Below are 19,632 nucleotides of genomic sequence, written 5' to 3' on the forward strand. Positions count from 1 at the left end.
ATTTTAAACATATATTGCAAATCCTATTGTAACAATTCTGTCTCACGACAACATCAGAACATCTTGGCTCCCAGCAATAAAGCTACAATAAAAGTGGAGCATTATCAGGAAAAAAATTGCTCCAAATAATAATAATGATAAAAAAAAGCCAAGAGAATACGACTTCCAGGAGTAGAAGAGATATCCACTGCTTTCGAGCATTCTGACCCTGAATTAGTCCCAAGTGAAGCTTCACAACAGCTGCTCTGCTTGTAGTCTGAATGTTTGTGCCATGTCACAAGCACATGAGAGATGCCAAAAATGACCTGAATGATAAATATATTTCAGAACTTGGCGCCTGGTTTCTGTGTGCCTCACTCATGTATTGCCAACTGCTCTTTTTGTGGGGGGGGGGGGAAGGAGTTAGGGAGGAGGAGCGGAAAAACATTAGCAAAAAAAACACCAGTCAAAACAGGAGGCCTTCTCAGGACTGCCCAAAAATGACGGACACGTGCCAGCTTGTTATGCTCTCGAAGCTGCTGCCTTTGAAAAGTCAAGTGGTGCTCTCGGTTTATTACTAGAAAGAGATTAGTCACTGGAACAGAAACCTTTTTTTTTTTTTTTTGTAAATATGTATTTATTTATTTCTAAATAAAGCTATGTTTATCAAAAGTGATCCACCACCCACTTCTAAATGAGGAATCTACGATGTGGACTAGCTTACACCAGAAATTTCCTAATATTTCCAATAGAGATTAGGGTCAAATTAGAAGAAATGAGCGCACTAACAAGCACTGCTTCAGCCCTGACTATGGTCTATTTCAAGCACAGCAATTGTTCTTATAATTCTATACCCCCCCTCTTTCCCCCAAAAAAAAGGTTCAAAATGGATCATGGAAAAAGATACCAGATAACTTTCCAGGACTTACAATATAACTGTAGACATATAAATACTATAATCTAGAAAATATATAAATAACTGGTAATGAACCAAGTTTTAATTGTGTTCTAAATAACCTATAGTTAGAAGTGAACGTAATTGGACTAAGTAGTTCCTTGCCAAATTATGCTGCATTATATGCAAAGGAAGAATTTGTATATTTGTCATATACATTCAGAATTCACAATTCTTGCTATCCTTTTGGTGATTTTATCCTCAAGAACATAATATTAGCCTTACTGGATCAAACCAATGGTCCATCAAGCCCATTCTGTTCTCACGGTGACCATAAGAACATAAGCAATGCCTCCGCTGGGTCAGACCTGAGGTCCATCGTGCCCAGCAGTCCACTCACGCAGTGGCCCAACAGGTCCAGGACCTGTGCAGTAATCCTCTTATCTATACCCCTCTATACCCTGGCCAAAACTCAAGGAGTAGCAACATTCCATACTACTGATATAGGGCAAGCAGTGGCTTCCCCCATGTCTTTCTCAATAACAGAATATGGACTTTTCCTCCAGGAAATTTTCCAAACCGTTCTTAAAACCAGCTAAGCTATCTGCTTTACCCACAACCTCTGGCTATGCGTTCCAGAGCTTAACTATTCTCTGAGTGATAAAAAAAATTTTCTCCTATTGGTTTTAAAAGTATTTCCCTGTAACTTCATTGAGTGTCCCCTAGTCTTTGAAATTTTTGACAGAGTGAAAAATCGATCCACTTGTACTTGTTCTACTCCAGTCAGCATTTTGTAGACTTCAATCATATCTTCCCCCAGTCGTCTCTTTTCCAAGCTGAAGAGCCCTAACCTTTTTAGTCTTTCCTCATACGAAAGGAGTTCCATCCCCTTTATCATCTTGGCTGCTCTTCTTTGAACCTTTTTTAGCGCCATTATATCTTTCTTAAGATAAGGAGACCAGAATTGAACGGAATACTCCAGATAAGGTTGCACCATGTCAGTTTTGGAAATCTCACACTTTTTACCACAAGTGTACTGGCTATCTAGGACATAGGAGCCAGCTCTATGGGTGCTTGAATACTCCCAATATTGAGCAAATGTCTTCATTTTGAAAAGCTATCTCCTATGGAGTGGGATATGAGCCTAGGTCCCCTTCTCTGCAGTCTCCATATTACAGGAAATTACATTGGTTGCCGGTCGAGGCTAGAATTATATTTAAATTTGCATGTTTATGATATAGGACGTTGGTCGGACTAATTTCTATTTATCTCTTTAATCATTTTGTTTATTCTTATCCTAAATGTGGAGTCTCTTTATTCTCATTTCCAACATTAAAAAGATGCATTTCAAAAAGATTTCTGGATAAAACTTTTTCTTATCAGGCTGGTGCTTGGAGTAAAACTGTAAGTGGTTTATTTCTGAATTCAATCTCCTACCAAATGTTTAGATCTGTGAAGACTTATTTATATGATAAATTTATTTAACAAACTTTAGTTATTTGATGGATATATTTCTGTATGTACTTCATCTGCATCTCTTGATGTAAACCGCTCTGAACTGTCAAGGTATTGCGGGCTATAAATACAATTTTATTATTATGATTACTATACTGACCACTAGGCTACTCCAGAAACCTGCTTGCTGCTCCTGTGTCTGACAGTCATACAGCCTGGTTATGTATTCTTTCATTCTCATCTCTGGGGGATGAGAGGGGGATCGGTGACTAATGGGAAGTAAGGGAAGACCATGCTTCATGCCTCCAATGGTTGTCTGGTCCACTATGGCCACCTTTTTGGCACATATTTATTATTGAAACAAGCCTAGTATTATATGTCCAAGTTTTGACCTAGTATCATATGTTCAAGTTTTGCAGAAAACCATCCAAAACATGTCCATCCTAATCTTACCCAAAACAAGCCCCCAATGCGCTCCCTGAAGATTTTGATGTACTGCAGACAAACAGCATAGAAAACAGTCTAAAATGTGTTTCAAAAATGGCAATTTGACCGTTTTAGCAAATAAAACATTCAAATGCAACTTTTTGCCATTTCTTAGATGTTTTTCTCTTTTTAAAAATGAGCCCCATGGTTTTACAAGAAAACAGCTGAAGAAATAAAGGCAAAAGATAGACATGTGCAAAAGAAAAAAAAAATGTTCATTCAGTGTTTGGCTTATTTGGGCTTTGTTCCCAGATTTCATTTTTTTTCAGCTCATTTCACACATTTGTTTTAATGAAATTTTTTAATGTGTGTTAGAACTTTTTATGCATGTTAATGACTTAACATGTATTCATTTGTAGGTTAATGACTTAACATGCATCAAATCATATACAATAAATCAATTTAGCATGCATAAAAGTTTTTAAGGCATGCTAATGAATGCATATCCTTAGCAAAAAGGGTAAGGTTTGCAAATGCTAAGGATCTCAGAAAACAATGCCTGGTAAAGATGAAAGAGATGAAGAAAGACGACATAAGCGCAGATGGAAGAAAAGAAAGACAGAGATGTTAAGCAGGTATGCCACAGAGAAGAGGAAGGCCAGAGATAGAACTCTAGGGCTGAAAGGTGACAAGAATCAAAGGGCCTCTTTCACAAAGCTGTGGTAGCGATGCTGCCTTGGTAAATAAGAACATAAGAACATAAGCAGTGCCTCTGCTGGGTCAGACCAGAGGTCCATCGTGCCCAGCAGTCCGCTCTCGCGGCGGCCCAACAGGTCCAGTACCTGTGCAGTAATCCTCTATCTATACCCCTCTATCCCCTTTTCCAGTAGGTAATTGTCTAATCCTTTCTTAAACCCCATTACTGTACTCTGCCCTATCACGTCCTCTGGAAGCGCATTCCAGGTGTCCACCACACGTTGGGTAAAGAAGAACTTCCTAGCATTCGTTTTGAATCTGTCCCCTTCTATCTTTTCCGAGTGCCCTCTTGTTCTTTTATTTTTTGAAAGTTTGAAGAATCTGTCTCTCTCTACTTTCTCTATGCCCTTTATGATCTTGTAAGTTTCTATCAAATCCCCTCTAAGTCTCCTCTTCTCCAGAGAAAAGAGACCCAATTTCTCCAATCTCTCAGCGTATGAAAGGTTTTCAATACCTTTTATCAGACGTGTCGCTCTCCTCTGGACCCTCTCGAGTAACGCCATATCCTTCTTAAGGTATGGTGACCAAAATTGGACGCAGTACTCCAGATGCGGGCGCACCATCGCCCGATACAACGGCAGAATAACTTCTTTCGTTCTGGTCGCAATACCCTTCTTGATTATACCAAGCATTCTATTCGCTTTCTTAGCGGCCGCTGCACACTGTGCCATCGGCTTCATTGTTGTGTCCACCATTACCCCCAAGTCCCTTTCCTGTATACTCTCCTTCAATAATATCCCTCCCATCGTATAGTTGTACCTCAAGTTTCTGTACCAAAGCCCGGTTCAGTTCCTATGGGCTTTGGTGGATTTGCATCACAATTCTTCAGCCAGGAAGTCGGGAGTACTGAGAACTGTGTCAAATGAAAAAAGACTTTATTGATACAAATCAAGTTGACCCGACCTGCTTCAGGAATCGGATTGTTATATTTATTGATTACGATCTTCCATTGTTATTTTATTTATAGCTATAATCTATCTATTTATCTGTGTATTTGGTGTTTTTTTATGGATACATTCATTTGTTGTTTTTAATACATTTTTTGATTTTAGCTTTATTAATGATATGACCCCTGAAGCAGGCTCTATGGAGCCGAAACACGGTCCGTGTCAGGTCAGCTCGACTTGTATCAAAAAAACTTTTTTTCATTTGACACAACTCTCAGTACTCCTGACTTCCCTGTCTGAAGTATTGCTTGGACTTCACTTTTGGTTTTTCTTTGGCTGTTTTTGTGGAGCGTTTGTTCTTTTTTCTTGACCATGACAGCATCACTATTGTGGTCTTTTGTAAAAGGGGCCCAAAGTGTGGAGATTAATATAAAAAAAAAGGTGGAAATGCTGAACAAATATTTCTGTTTAGTATTTGCAGAAGAAAATTCTGGTAAAAGATTACAGATGGCCAATGGAAATGGAGTAGATGGCTCACAGAAGATAAAGTTTATTAACAACTTGCCAAACAGAAGGTGGACAAAACCACATGGGCAGATGAGATACATCCCAGAATACTAAGGTGTCCTTTTACTAAGGCGTGCTAACCGATCTAGCGTGTGCTAAAGATTAGCACGCGCTAAATGCTAACGTGCCCATTATATTCTATGGATGTGTTAGCATTTAGCGCATGCTAAATCGGCTAGCGTGTCTTAGTAAAAGAGGGGGTAAGTGAATATGGAGAGGTCTTGGTTAGTTCATAGAAGGTTGCCTTTAATACAATAGATCTTTGCAACTATGGACCCTCTTCATAAAAATGATAATAGAGACACTACTGAAAGAAAAGATAAAGAATTATCTACAATCCAGTGAGTTGGAAGATCCAATGTTACATTATTTTACCAGAGGTAAGTCATGCTAACAAATACAATTAATTTCTTCAGCTGGGTGACTGGGAACTAGCTCGAATGAATATGCTCAATGTGGTCTACTTGGACTTAAGCAAAGCCTTTGATACTGTTCCCTATAGAAGACTCAAGAATAAACTACTGGGAACTAGCTCAAATGAATATGCTCAATGTGGTCTACTTGGACTTAAGCAACGCCTTTGATACTGTTCCCTATAGAAGACTCAAGAATAAACTGAGTTAGAAATTGCTTACTTTAAAACATTTGATTACACGCCTATCTACCTGATCTACTCTTTACCTTCACTAGAAAGGACCAGTGATCTTCTTTTGTAACCCACCTTCTATAACTCTTTTGTAATCTGCCTTAAACCGCAAGGTAATGGCGGAATAGAAATCTCTAATGTAATGTAATGTAAACCTACAAAGCTCAAGGTAAGATACAAGGAATAAAAATAGTACATTACAATCAATCCACAAAAATTATGTATTTTTTTACCCCTATCCAAATCCCAATTACAAACTAGCCATAAAAACCCAGTTTTTAGCTTAGTTCCATAAGAGCTTAGCTGTCGCAGTTCTAAAGGAATTTTGTTCCATAACTTAGGGCCTTTACAACTGAAGGCCCTTATAACTGTAGCTTTCTGGGTGCCAGAATGTAAATTTCTAAGTGGTACATACATCTTCAACCAGTCACATAAATAGGATGGTGGTTCTAACTTAAGAACAATAAAAACTAAACATAAAACCTTGAAATGAATGCAATATTCTTCAGGAATCCAATGCCACTCCCTCAAAACAGGCTTAATGTGATCTTGGGCTTTCTTATGTATAAAAAGCTGTGCAGCTGTATTCTGCATCAGTTGTAAATGCTGCAGTTGATAATCCACAATATAGAGCATTACAGTAGTCTATTTTTAAAGTCACAAAAGCATGGATTAACAGAGCCAGATCATTCTTTTCCAGCAAACCTCTAAATTTTCTAAGAAGGCAGAGAACCAGATTGAGCCATGTTATCACATTTGCTCCTCAAATCGTAAACCATCATTTAACCAGGCTCCTAAATTTTTTACCCTCTCCTGTTAAGTTAAAGGAACCTTATCAATTAATGGCAGTTGATAACATTTCCTTTTCTGGCAAACCACATATGACATATCTTTTCAAGGTTCAACTTGAACTACCCATCCTATCCCCAACTAATACCTGAACTTGGCCCCTCAGCTATATGATAAGCTATATATTTTTAGCAAAGCATTAGCATCATATCTATGTTATTTGAATGTTCTATTGTGTCCTTATTAGGTGTTTCATAAGTTTTATGCTAACTTTGTATTATATCTCTGCTATCTGGATTCAGTGCTGTTAAATATGTACATTTTTTATATTGTTTCATGGTAGTCCTATTATTGTTTCATTTATTTAGTTTACCTCGTTCATTGTATTTATGTTTATATTTGGCCATAAAATCTCCCTCTCTAAAATTGGGCCCTGAGTACATAACCAGCGGCATGTGGTCAGGGGATTCGTTCCACCCCCTAAAGGCCCTGAGAGTACTGCTCTGAATTTGATTGACTAAGCAGGCAACAGGCAGAAGCTGCTCAGCCAATCAAATTCAGAGTGCTAGTCCTTCAGGGGGTTTGAACCCCCCAATTCTGATTTGTGAATATATCTGTCCTATTCGCTATTCTATAACATCTATGCCTAAATTTCATAACATGCAACTCAAAAAAGGATGACCATGGTTGGGTCATGGGCATTTCCAGCAAATTAGATGCAATGTTATAGAATATTTGGATTTGCACACCCAACTGCTATCTGTTGGGCGAAAGATTTACAGTAGGTTTCAGCAGTTGTAAATCCCTGTGTCCAAACTTGAGCATGGAAATCTGCTCTAAACGCAATTCTTTGTAGGACTGGTGCTAAGTGTGGATCTTAACAGCGCTTAAATTTTTGTGCCATTTACTGAATCCAGCCTTGGGATTCATTGTACAAAGTAGATACCAATTTACGTCAAAAGCAATAATGTTTTACTTGCACCTTTTTCCTTTTTGCTGATTAATTTTGTTAGCAAAGGTCTTTAATTCTGTGACATTCATTTTAAGATGGATCACGGTTTTACATGTAATTACTCTCCCTGTAACTCTTTGAGTCCTGGTAAACCTCTCTTGCTTTTGAGTCATAATTCAGTGTTATACAAATTATAGGGTCAATTTTAAGCAGAATCCAGAGTGGAGGAATGGCCTAGTGGTTAGAGCAGCTGCCTCAGCACCCTGAGGTTGTGAGTTTAGTTCACACTGCAGCTAATTGTGACTCTGAGCACAAATCAGAATTAGGGCCATGTAAGTGCCAATGAACTCCAATTAATCTCAATAACTGACCTTTAGCACTCTGGAATTTGTTTCCGGAGAATGTGGTGAAATCAGTTAGCTTAGTGGGGTTTAAATAAGGTTTGGATAATTTCCTAAAAGAGAAGTCCATAGGCCAATATTGAGATGGCTTGGGGAAATCCATTGCTTATTCCTAGGATCTGTTTTACTACTTGGGACCTGAGTTGGCCATTGTTGGAAACAGGATACTGGGCTTGATGGACCTTTGATCTGTCCCAGTATGGCAATAGTCATACTGGGTCAGACCAATGGTTCATCCAGCCGAATACCCTGTTTCCACAGTGGCCAATCCAGGTCACAATACCTGGCAAAATCCCAAATAGTAGCAACATTCTGGAACCCCCAAAGAGTAGCAAGATTCCGGAATCTCAGATAATAGCAACATTCCATGCTACTGATCCCAAGGCAAGCAGTGGCTTCCCCTAAGTCTTTCGAAATAGCAGACTATGAACTTTTCCTCCAGGAACATATCCAAACCTTTTTTAAACCCATCGACTTTAACTGCTGTTACCACATCCTCTGGCAACGAGTGCCAGAGCTTAACTATTCTTTGAGTGAAAAAAAATTTATTCCTATTGGTTTAAAAAGTATTTCCCTGTAACTTCATTGAACATCCCCCTAATCTTTGTAATTTTTGATGGAGTAAAAAAAATCAATTCACAATTGACTGCAACTGCATCTGGGATCCATGATTTATATAGAATCTAGGGGGTAATGTGTGATTAGATCCTTCAGTGGCAATATCTGATGACCTTGAGGTTTGTTTGTTGTTGTTTTTTTTTAATTTAAAACCGAAGTTTGGATGAATTTTATCAAAGATTTGTATCTCACCACATTAAAACAAAGACACAAACGTAACTTCCGTCTGACTACACTGTTAGTACACAGCTACAGAAAACAAACATTTTAATAAGGCATAAACAGAAGAAATGACAAAAAGAAAAATGGAGATTAGTTAATTATAGGTGCCTCTTACAAGATTAGATACGGAAAGTTTTGAAACCAAAACTGAATTCCAGTTTCTCTGATAAGAGAATCATTGCTTCTATGTTTAAGAAATGCATGTCATATGTAGTGTATTGACTGACTTGTATATTGGGGTATACTGAGGTTTAAAGTGTGTGTAAGATATTATTATGTATGTTGAGACAGCACAAATTAACTCCTTAAGTATCACTGCAACTCCTTCTTCGGTCTCCAGGAGCACGCAACTTAAGGAGCTAGAAAGAAAACAAAGATACTTTACACTCCTAATAGTTTAAAATGCATATACAATAGTTCACCTGCATCCTTTTGATTCTCTATATGAAAGAGAGAGAGCAATAAGGAGAGAAAAGAGAGAAACAAGAACAGATATGCAGGATTAATGAGCGAGCGAGCCAAAATGTTACCCCCAACTTACGTGTGACATGACATTTGAAAGGGAGGAAAAAAAAATTGTCCATTTGTTGCTACCAATACAAAAGTGAAAAGCATCATTTGAAAAAAATCAGGTTCCAACACCAAGGTGTGGGAAAAGCCTGTGGCACGCCAAGAGAAGATCAGTAGAGTTAGGCTGAGTGAACTGGGAAGACATATACGTACTTGGTACATATGGGCTAAACTATGCGTTCAGTTCAAAACTAGGTATTAAAAAAAAAAAGGACATGAAGGGGAAAAGACTTTATGCTAAGTCAGGCATGGACTAGAGACACGGAAGATTTTACAGACAAAGAAAGGACAGCTTCTTTGGAGGATTGAGACACAAATTACTCACAAGGTCTTCCACTCAGGAAAAGGGCTTTTATTTTTCACACCAGTGCACTTCAACTAATTTCTGATCCACAGTGTTTAGAGAGTACTGACTGATTGTGTACCAGTGACAAGCACTTAACAAATTGGGATCACACAGAAGCAAAAGTAAAAATGCATTCAGGTCACAGACATAAAAAAAAGAATAACAGAAAAACTTAACAGACAGTCTGAGTTTACCACAAACAAATGGTTTTGTTGCCTAATCTGTTTTTAGGCTGGTAAAAAAAAAAAAAAAAAAAAATGACTGGACTTCTCACACTGGGTTTCACAGACAGAAGCAACAGACAAGCCAGATGTTAAAAGACTTGAAGCGCGGAAGAGTGAATTGGTTTGGATCTCGAATTTTCTTGAGGTAATGGTAACAGAGTTGGCATGGAGAGGAGGTGATAGGTACTCACGAATGGTTAAATCCATCACTTGAGAGGCCAAGCAGAAGACGGGATGCTCAAACATTTCTCTCTTTTTCCCTATAAAAGAGGATTTGGGCATGCAAGAGGCTTAAGTCAAAGGTAAAGCGGTCACAGGTCAGAGGAAAACTGTACATTAGGTTAAGAGGAGAAAAGCTGTAGAGTATTTGGGGAGGTACACAGGACAAAAGGGTGGGAAGAAAGGAATTTAAAATTTGATGTCTACTGGATTAACCATTCAGCATGCCCATGAGCCACAAAAGAGGCCATGACTATGATTCTAGGAATTGTCTTGAAATTTTTGGCAAGAATGTAATGATCCAAACATCATGAGTAAAGGGAAACAGATTTTTATTGATCTAGGCACCAAGATACTAAGGGTGTCAGCCTTTAGTATCTAAGGCTTTTACAAGCTTTTCTTCATAAGCATAGCCACAAACAATATAACTACAATACCCTATAGAAGTACATCAGTCACCATAAGTCCACTATTACACTTATGTATAAAAGGGTTAGTAGGTCTTCATGTAGAGTCAATTCAAGACACTGTTAAATTTAAAAGTTGTACAATTTTGATAGTCAGCTCGATGGTAGAAATATTCTTAATTCCTTTAACTTGTGGAAGACTATGCCCATGAGAGAAAACCTGGTACATGCAGCCAGTGGATGTTGGGTTGCTTGAATTCACAATCCCAGCATGCTCGGAAATTGATACCACAGCCACTTATATAGTGACTACATACATATATACATATACATATATAGGGCAAAAAGTGGCTGTGCCAATAACGGATAAGGAAGGAGAGAAGCAGAAGAAAGCAGGTAGTGTGGAATGAAGTATTTCTCTGAAAAGAGAGCTGGAAAAAAAAAGAGGGGGGGGGGGTTTGTTGCTTCAAAGTATTCCCAGACCTATAAAAGTCACAGTGCAAAAGAGGGAAGGTAGTTAACACAACCAAGAAGAATTGAGGCACAAAAGGGAAGTATACACTAAAGTGTTCTACTTTGGAAATGAATGCATTTTTACTTACAGATCTTAAAGTATGGTTTTTTTTTTTTTGCATAGCTTTATCTGAAAGAAGAGAGCAGATCTTTCCAAAAGGTTAGTACTATTTACACAGAAGTGTGGGGAAGCTAGTGTTTCACGGACGCATCCATACCACAAGAACTGTTATTGATCTTAATCATTCTCCATCCATGTCTCGCTCACTTCAAGTGTATATTACCAAATTTACCAATTACTTGTCCCATGAGGTGTAATAGTTCGCTAAATTGACTGATAGTACAGTGCTTATCAAAGCTTCCTTTCTCCTCTATTTTTGCCGCTCATTACCAAGTCAAGAATTGATAAACATCCTTTTAGTGCCCAATTCTTAAGTGTTTCTCACTGGATGCATAACAATGAATTCATTACCACTGGTACACAATTTGCATGGTCAAACACATAATCGAAAAAGAGAGGACATGTGCATTGTACTAAAATCTGACTGCAAACCACCCTGATCCCTATGGAAATGAGGGTATGGAATACAATTATAGTATTTAAAGTAGTGGGTTTATCTATTTAGTATAATAATAGCATTTTGTAGACAATGCATCTACCAGTCATTCATATCTCATACAAGACACAGACTACAACACAAGGTATAAACCACATGCACCATAGTTGAGAACATACAGACTTCCAAATTCCACATTTATGTTACAGTTGACATATCTTAACTTTGAGTGAATTCATCTATATAATTGTTGAAGATCTGAAAGCATATTTCTTAATGAGTCAATAGCTTTTTATCCAACGGAAACAGGTGTCTCACAATTACTCCGAACAACATTTACATCAGAACTAAGGAACATGTGGCAACGAGGACAATGTCAGTCAACTTCTCCTACATGCTATATAAATGCTTTTGGAACACTACTTGAGAAAGCTATTTAACCTTAAAATAGAAATCAGAAAGCACAAATACATTTCTCACATTTGACAAGCATACCTACAAGCCAATGTTGCACGTCAAAATCAATAATGCCTCTTTTTTCATTGAAATGATGACACCTGGTGATTTTTCTTTAAAACAAGGGCAAATAAACAGCAATATTATACACCATTGATCAAGCAAACTACAAACTAATCTGGAGTCATACTGGTTTGTTAACTGTGATGCATTCTCCCTCATGAAAAAAGAAACAGATAAAGAAAAAGGAGGCTTTGATTTTATAATGCTAGGACTTAATTTTTTTTAATTTTTTAAAGGGAACAAATGCTAAAACAAACCATTACATACTAATAGAAAATTTTGTCTGCTCATTATTCCACAGAATGATGTGATAGTAAGCTTCATTATGCTATTTCACCAAGATTGCCTTACCTTCAATTTTGGCATATTCGGAGAGCCGGGTATAGTTGACCAAAGCTGCTTGTTCTAAGCATTTGCGGATTACGTTTTTTACCTCTTCTTGAGGGACTGGAGTGACTATATCTTTCATTAGAACCTTGAAATAAGAGAAACATAGCAATATCTGAGTCACAATATAGCTGAAACGTTCATAATATTTCAACAGAATATCCATAGAAACATGATGGCAGATAAAGGCCAAATGGCCCATCTAGTCTGCCCATCTGCAGCATCCACTATCTTTTCCTCTCTCTATTGGCTAAGACGTTTAACATTTGCATCTCTTCTTCCTATTGGCTAAGGCTCTTTACACCTGCACTGTGATGTCATAGAGCTTTATAATTATAGAAACATGATGGCAGATAAAGGCCAAATGGCCCATCTAGTCTGCCCATTCGCAGTAACCATTATCTCTTTCTCTCTCCGAGAGATCCCACGTGCCTATCCCAGGCCCTCTTAAATTCAGACACAGTCTGTCTCCACCACCTCTTCCGGGAGACTGTTCCACGCATCTACCACCCTTTCCATAAAAAAAGTATTTCCTCAGATTACTCTGTAGCCTATCACCTCTTAATTTCATCCTATGCCCTCTCATTGCAGAGTTTCCTTTCAAATGAAAGAGACTCGACTCATGCACATTTATATTACGTAGGTATTTAAACGTCTCTATTCAAATTTCTTTGGCTAGCTGGAAGCATGAAAATTATAATGCTGAGGCAGATTTTAGAAAGTATGTGGGGAGAGGATATTCACATGTTCATGCCAATTCCCATTTTCAATATAACACTGACTGATTATTCTCTCTTAGGACAGTAACTATTTGGAGAATATATACTATGGGCTATATTCTATAAATGGTACTGATTTAGCGTGCGCCATAGAATATAATGGGCGCCTTAGCATTTAGCGTGGTAAATCAGTTAGTGCGCCTTAATAAAAGGACCAGTTAATTGTTTAATCGGTAATTGAACGCGCCATTTAAAAATGATTAAAAACTCATTTCTAAAAAGTCAGAGCCAGAGGCGTTTACAGTATAGGAACTGGAATCGCATCTGCAGCAGGATGCTTAATGGCATTAAGCTTAAATGGGTATAGTGGGACTTAGGTGCCATTAGGCACCATTCAATAAAGAACTTCGACATCTGCATTGTTGGCCAGTTAAACTCTGACCTGCATTGCAGATGGCTAAGTTTTCTGGGAGGCGCTGTTAGCCACAATTCTTTAAATGGTGCCTGTGTGATTGACACGTGGTCAGCACCATTTTTATAGGCGTCTGCCGATTTAGGCGCCGTTTACAGAATCTACTGTTTGCAGGTCCTATTTTTCTGCTCTTCACCTTTCTGGAGGTCAACATTGATGGCAGTGAATCGAACCTTATTTTTTTTTTTTAATAATTCTTTATTCATTTTTAAAACTTTCATCAAGTGTACAACAATCATAACAAACACAATTAATCAGCGCACTTGCTTATCTTATCATTATAATCTAAACATACAAATGTAACCCTCTCCCCACCCTCCCTCAAAGCCCTTCATTCATAATAAGAACCTATATTTGTATCCCTCCCCCCTCCCAATACTATATGGTGTATAACTAATAGAAAAATGGCATTTAATCATGACAAAAAGACGTTAATGGCTCCCAAATTTTAATAAAATTATTATAATTTCCATTTTGTATCGCTATTGATCTTTCCATTCTATATATATAACATAATGAATTCCACCAAAACTTAAAATTCAGCCTACTATGTATGATCTTTCCAATTATTAGTAATATGTTGGATGGCAACTCCAGTCATGATCATTTTAGAAAACTTCATAATGAAAGTCCTCCCCTTTAAATCAAAACATCCGATTGAGATAGAGAGAGCACATAGGATACCTACTAGAAGACCTGATAAATTTGTTGGTCCTCGGCCGATAATTTTTAAACTCTTAAGGTACCAGCATGCTATAGAGATTATCCGCTTGGCAAAGGAAAATCAAAATATGCGATGCCAGGATGCCAGAATTCATATCGTACCGGACTTTACTAAAGCTACGGCGGAGAGAAGGAAGCAGTTTTTAGATATGAGACCGGCATTACGTGAGATTGGAGCTAAATATGGTTTATTGTATCCAGCTATAATGAAAATAATAGTAGATAACAAAACACTTAACTTTGATTCTCGAACCTTATTTTAAAATCTTTTAAAAAGATTGTGAATACCTATGATTGTAGCCTTCTTTTTGCTGAATACTATATGCTTACCCTTTCCAAAAGGGACAGAGTAGCTTTCAATGCACCTTCAGGACGACCAAATGGAAAACAATACCTAGAAAAAGTACACATTATTAAATTCTTTGTAATACACATTGGAACAATATTGACCAGATTAATCACATACTGGATATAGATCTAGGGTTACCAGATTTTACTTTGACCCGCCCCCAGATCCGCCGAATTCCACCCATCCCTGCCCCGATGCTCAACACGATTTGGAGGACATGTCCAGGGAAATCCGGATATCTGGTAACCCTACATGCTTTTCTCATGTCTGTACCTCTGGAAACAGACACGGACAGACTTTACCTAAAATGAGTGATCTGATTCTCCAGAAGTAAGCGGAGTCGCTCCTTGATTTCTTCAAACCGTTCTTTTTCTTCCACTGTCACAGTTCCTATCCCATCAGGCCTGAACAGACAAAAAAAATACCCAGCAAAAGTTACTAAACGTTAGCTCATGTTACCAATGAGTCATTGGTAGAGTCAACAAAGCATCAGACAATTTGGAATAAAATAGAGTTCTCTGGAAAACAAGGCCCACGTTTGGCTGTCACGTACGACAGGACGCAGTGCGACTTCAGGCTATACAAAAACAATGTTCCAACAGAAATAAAGGTTAAGTAATAAAAAAGGTAAATCCCCCAAAACTATAGGCTTGATATTCAAAGCAATTTAACTGGGCAAGCGAGACTCCTGCTTGATTAAATCACGCTGAGCTGGCCAGCTGCCAAAATTCTGTGGCACTTACTAGGCAGTGCTCCTCAATATCAACTTTGAGCAGGCAGTGGTCCAGGGGTGAAGTCGGGGCAGAGCTGGGCTTTATATAGGACTTAGCTCTTGTTATGCATCGTATTGTTCCCCAAATTTTGTAATTTTACTAATGTATACATCGCTTAGAATTAAGATTAAGCGATTAATCAAAACCTCATTAAACTTGAAACTAGTCATATTCAGTGCTGGTACACACGTACCTAACCGGACAAGATGGACCACAGAAAAGGCAAGTCTAATTTTGCCCAGTTAGGTAAATGGGTACTACACCGGATATCTACCAAATTAACAAAATAATAAAGGCATCGTTCATGACCATGAGAAATCTAAGAAAAATCTGAACATTCTTCGAAAAGAAGCAATTTCTACTATTTGTACAATCTCTTATCCTTGGGATGATAGACTACGGCAACATACTATACCTACCTTGTCCTACGACCATGATGAAGCAATTGCAGACAATACAGAATACAGCCCTGAGACTTGTCTATTTCCTAAAAAAAATATGACCATATCACAGAGGCATACCATGACTCGCACTGGCTTTCAATAGAAGCGAGAGTGCACTTCAAATTCTACTGTTTACTTTACAAGGCTCTCAACGGAGAAAGCCCAACCTACTGGAATAACCGACTAAATCAATCCTCCTCAACCAGGCACAGAAGATCCCACTCACTATTCACTCATCCATCATCCAAAGATGTCAAACGAAAAAAACTTTATGATAACCTAATAGCCTCCAAAGCAGCTAAACTGGACAGACAAATCACCACTCTATTATCTTTGACTACAGACCACAAAGCCTTCAGGAGAGATATTAAAACCATACTCTTCAAAAAACACATAAAACCTATCCAGCACAACCAATCCCAACCCAATATCCAACACTCTATTTACCCTTAGATCGCTTTAATACTCTTTTATCTACAAAACGTTATCTAAAACTCATAATTTCACCCTATTCTTATCTCCTAAAGACCCCCACTTCCCTTTGGTAACTCTTTAACCAACATATATTACCTTAAAAATTCTATGTTATCGCTTATTCTATTCCTTCAAATTTTGAATGTAATTTTTGTTTTAGTTTGGATGTAATCCACCTTGAACTGTAAGGTAATGGCGGAATAGAAATCACTAATGTAATGTAATATTGGCTGTACCTGGAAAACTTCCAGGTATCACTGCAGACACAGATACTCAATGTCGGTAACTGGATATGTCCCGTTTACTGAATATCCGGGTCTAATTTAGATGGTGATGGTTAGTGTTTAAAAATATGTTTATCACTGCTGGTTGAATATTGATCAGTATATGGCGACGTCTTTTAATTGGGCTAACTGCTACCTCCATATTCACGGTTTCAGCATTCGTGGTTTCGATTATTCACAGTTTTTGGCTTGCTGGCTCCTCTCCCCAAATTACTTCAGCTTGCATAGAGAAATCGCTGATTCCAAGTCTTCACAGAGAAAATTGCTGATTCCCAGCACTTTCTTCACTGTGTTTTGCCTCTCCTTCAGGAACAGGCCAGGTCTCCCACCATATTATTCACGGTTTCACCATATTCACAATGGTTTTTAGTAGAAAACAGCGAATAACATGAAAAAGTTATTTGCGGTTCTGTTGATCCCCTATCGCAGTGTACATCTTTTGATATGCTTTTGAGAGCTAATTCTCCATTCCTTAGATCAGAACACAGTGAGCAAAAGATGAATGTCCTAATATTCAGTTGTCACAGTCAGCATTTTCCTTTAAACACAGCCATGGTGGTTACATGAAATCAATTCCAGAATCCGATAGTGGCTGGTACTGAACATTCACTGCCACTCACTGCTCTATCTGGATAAAGGTGATATTCAAATCGCTACCTGGAGACTAACCTGATAAAGGGCTAGATTCACTTTGCAAACCGATCGTTTACTGATCAGTTTGCGACCTGATTTTACTCCGGCCCGATTCACTTACCTCTCTTCGATCCGATTCCGATCCGCTCATTCAAATGAGGGGAACAGCATGCAAAATAGGCAGGGGCGCAATTCATAACACAAATTTCGCGATCCGACTGGGCTGGCCGATCAACCCAAGAAGCAACTGCTGGGAACCAGTCACAAACGTCCTTTCTGACTCTCCAGCTCCATTGCCACCCTGCTCTCTGCTGCCCCAAATCTCATCTGCCTGCCACCCTGATCTGTCCCGAATCTCTCCTGCCCTTCCCCGCACATCTACAGATGGTCTGCACATGCGTCGGGATCGCACACTAGTGATCTGTGTCGGCAGATGGGGGCATTCCTCCAATCGCCCCCATTTGAATATTACTGGTTGAAGAATCCATCAGACCTGTCCGGATCAGACATGGATCAGACACGGTCGGGCAGTTAGTGAATCTAGCCCAAAGATAGGACAACAATTTTTCTGTCCTCCATTTATAGTTCAGCCAGTAGGGGTGCTCGAACAGGCAAGCCTTGCAGGGCTCCAGTAAATCTGCCTGTTCTTAGCAATTGAAAACACAGTATTGAAGTACTGCCCCATACTGGCAGCAATGCAGCTGGAGGACTCTTGCTCAGCTTAGAGGGAACAGTGGTTTTAACTTAATCCAGATGATTATCTGCTTAGTGGACTGAGTATTGCCACTTACTGGATACCCACTCTCTGTCTCAGCATGGATCCAGATAGCACTGAGACAGTCTGTTAGGACAGTCAGTGGCACTATCTGGACAGTGAACTCTGGATATTTCCCATACTAGAAAACAGAAGTGAATCTTTAAAAAGCTTTATTTCTGTGCATGCAAATAGACTAACATGGCAACCACACTCAATGGCGTAGTAAGAGGTGTGTCTGTGTCTTGTGGTTCACCTCGGGCACGGTCTTCCTACAGACGCGGCAACCCTCTGCCCCCCTGCTCCTGTAGATGGTCTGCGTATGCTTAAAGAGCAACCTTTTTTGTTTGTTTGTTTTTACTCTCTGTGCCCGGCAGAGCACTACTTTTTTTTTTTTCTTTGCAAGCCTGTGGTTTTAACCCGCTTTAAACCACGGGCTTGCACTGTGGGGAAGGACAGCAGAGATTCGGGGCTAGCAGAGAAGCAGAATCGGGGCAGAGAGCAGGGCAGTCGGAAAGGACCTGAGGGCCTGGTCCTCAGCAGTCACTTATTTTTGACTGGTCAGCCCAGTTGATGTCCCTCTTTTATTTTTAGTGAATTGCTGCCTGCCTGCATTTGAATGTCGTTCCCCCTCATTTGCATATGTGGATCAGAGGATGATCGGGACAGAGGTTAGTGAATCGGGTCGGAGGGAAATCGGGTCGCAAGTTAATCGGTGGGTTTAGTTAATCTAGCCCTTTAAGACAAACCAAGAAAGTAAAACCTTTGAAATCATTGAACTCAAAATAAGGTATTTTGACACCTACCATTGTCAAATCAATTTATTCTTAATAATTCCACACTCAATCTAGTTCCCTCAGTTAAAATTCTTGGCGTTCTAATTGACAATAAATTCACTTATCATGAACATATTTCTCTAACAGTTAGAAACTGCTTTTTTAAATTACGTCGTATTAGATCAATATCCAAATTTCTGACTCCAAAATCTGTAACAATACTGATCCATTCTTTAGTAATATCCAAACTTGATTATTGCAACTCTCTATTCCTTAATATTTCATCAAAAGAAAAAAGAAGATTACAACTGATTCAAAACACCGCAATAAAATTATTATATAATGCAAAAAAGTACGATCATGTTTCTCCATTGTTGATAGATTCTCACTGGCTACCTATTAGCCATAGAATCACATTTAAAATAATGTTACTCATCTTCAAAACTTTAGCTTGTGAAGAACCCCAATTTATATCCAGGCTCTTGATACCCTATAATACTCAACGTTCACTTCGTTCCTCTAATCAAAACCTTCTCTCAGTTCCTTCCTTGAAGATTATTGGTACTAGAAGGGCAGATATTTTTTCAGTGACAGGTCCCCTATGGTGGAATGCCCTTCCCCAATATATTCGTGATGAAAAAGATATCTTAATATTTAAAAAATCCTTAAAATCTTATCTATTTAGAGATGCCTTCAATGTTTAAAGCAGATTATGTTTTTAATATTTTAATAGCTGAGATTTTTATGTACCCTTACCTATCGTTTTTCCCCAATTTTCTATTTTTAACGAAATATGTAACTTTTAATCTTTCCATCCCAATTACCTGTTTGTTTTAGTCAAATGTTTATTGTTAAGTTGTGAAACTCTTTTACCTTGCTATATATTGTAATGTACAT

General features: G+C 38.5%; 1 protein-coding gene across 7 annotated transcripts in view; it reads right to left on the reverse strand.

Annotated features, from left to right (window-relative positions):
• CADPS (calcium dependent secretion activator) overlaps positions 1 to 19,632 on the reverse strand; it is a 447,229-nt gene that overhangs the window by 193,034 nt on the left and 234,563 nt on the right. For all 7 annotated transcript variants that reach the window (XM_033925902.1, XM_033925901.1, XM_033925899.1 and 4 more), the window contains exons 14-16: positions 14,901 to 15,002; positions 14,580 to 14,643; positions 12,300 to 12,423 (exon numbers count right to left, since the gene is read on the reverse strand). In XM_033925902.1, coding sequence (XP_033781793.1) covers positions 12,300 to 12,423; positions 14,580 to 14,643; positions 14,901 to 15,002 — 290 coding nt within the window. The remainder of the gene's footprint in view (positions 1 to 12,299; positions 12,424 to 14,579; positions 14,644 to 14,900; positions 15,003 to 19,632) is intronic.

The sequence above is a fragment of the Geotrypetes seraphini genome, chromosome 17, assembly GCF_902459505.1.
Source record: "Geotrypetes seraphini chromosome 17, aGeoSer1.1, whole genome shotgun sequence".
Taxonomy (NCBI): domain Eukaryota; kingdom Metazoa; phylum Chordata; class Amphibia; order Gymnophiona; family Dermophiidae; genus Geotrypetes; species Geotrypetes seraphini.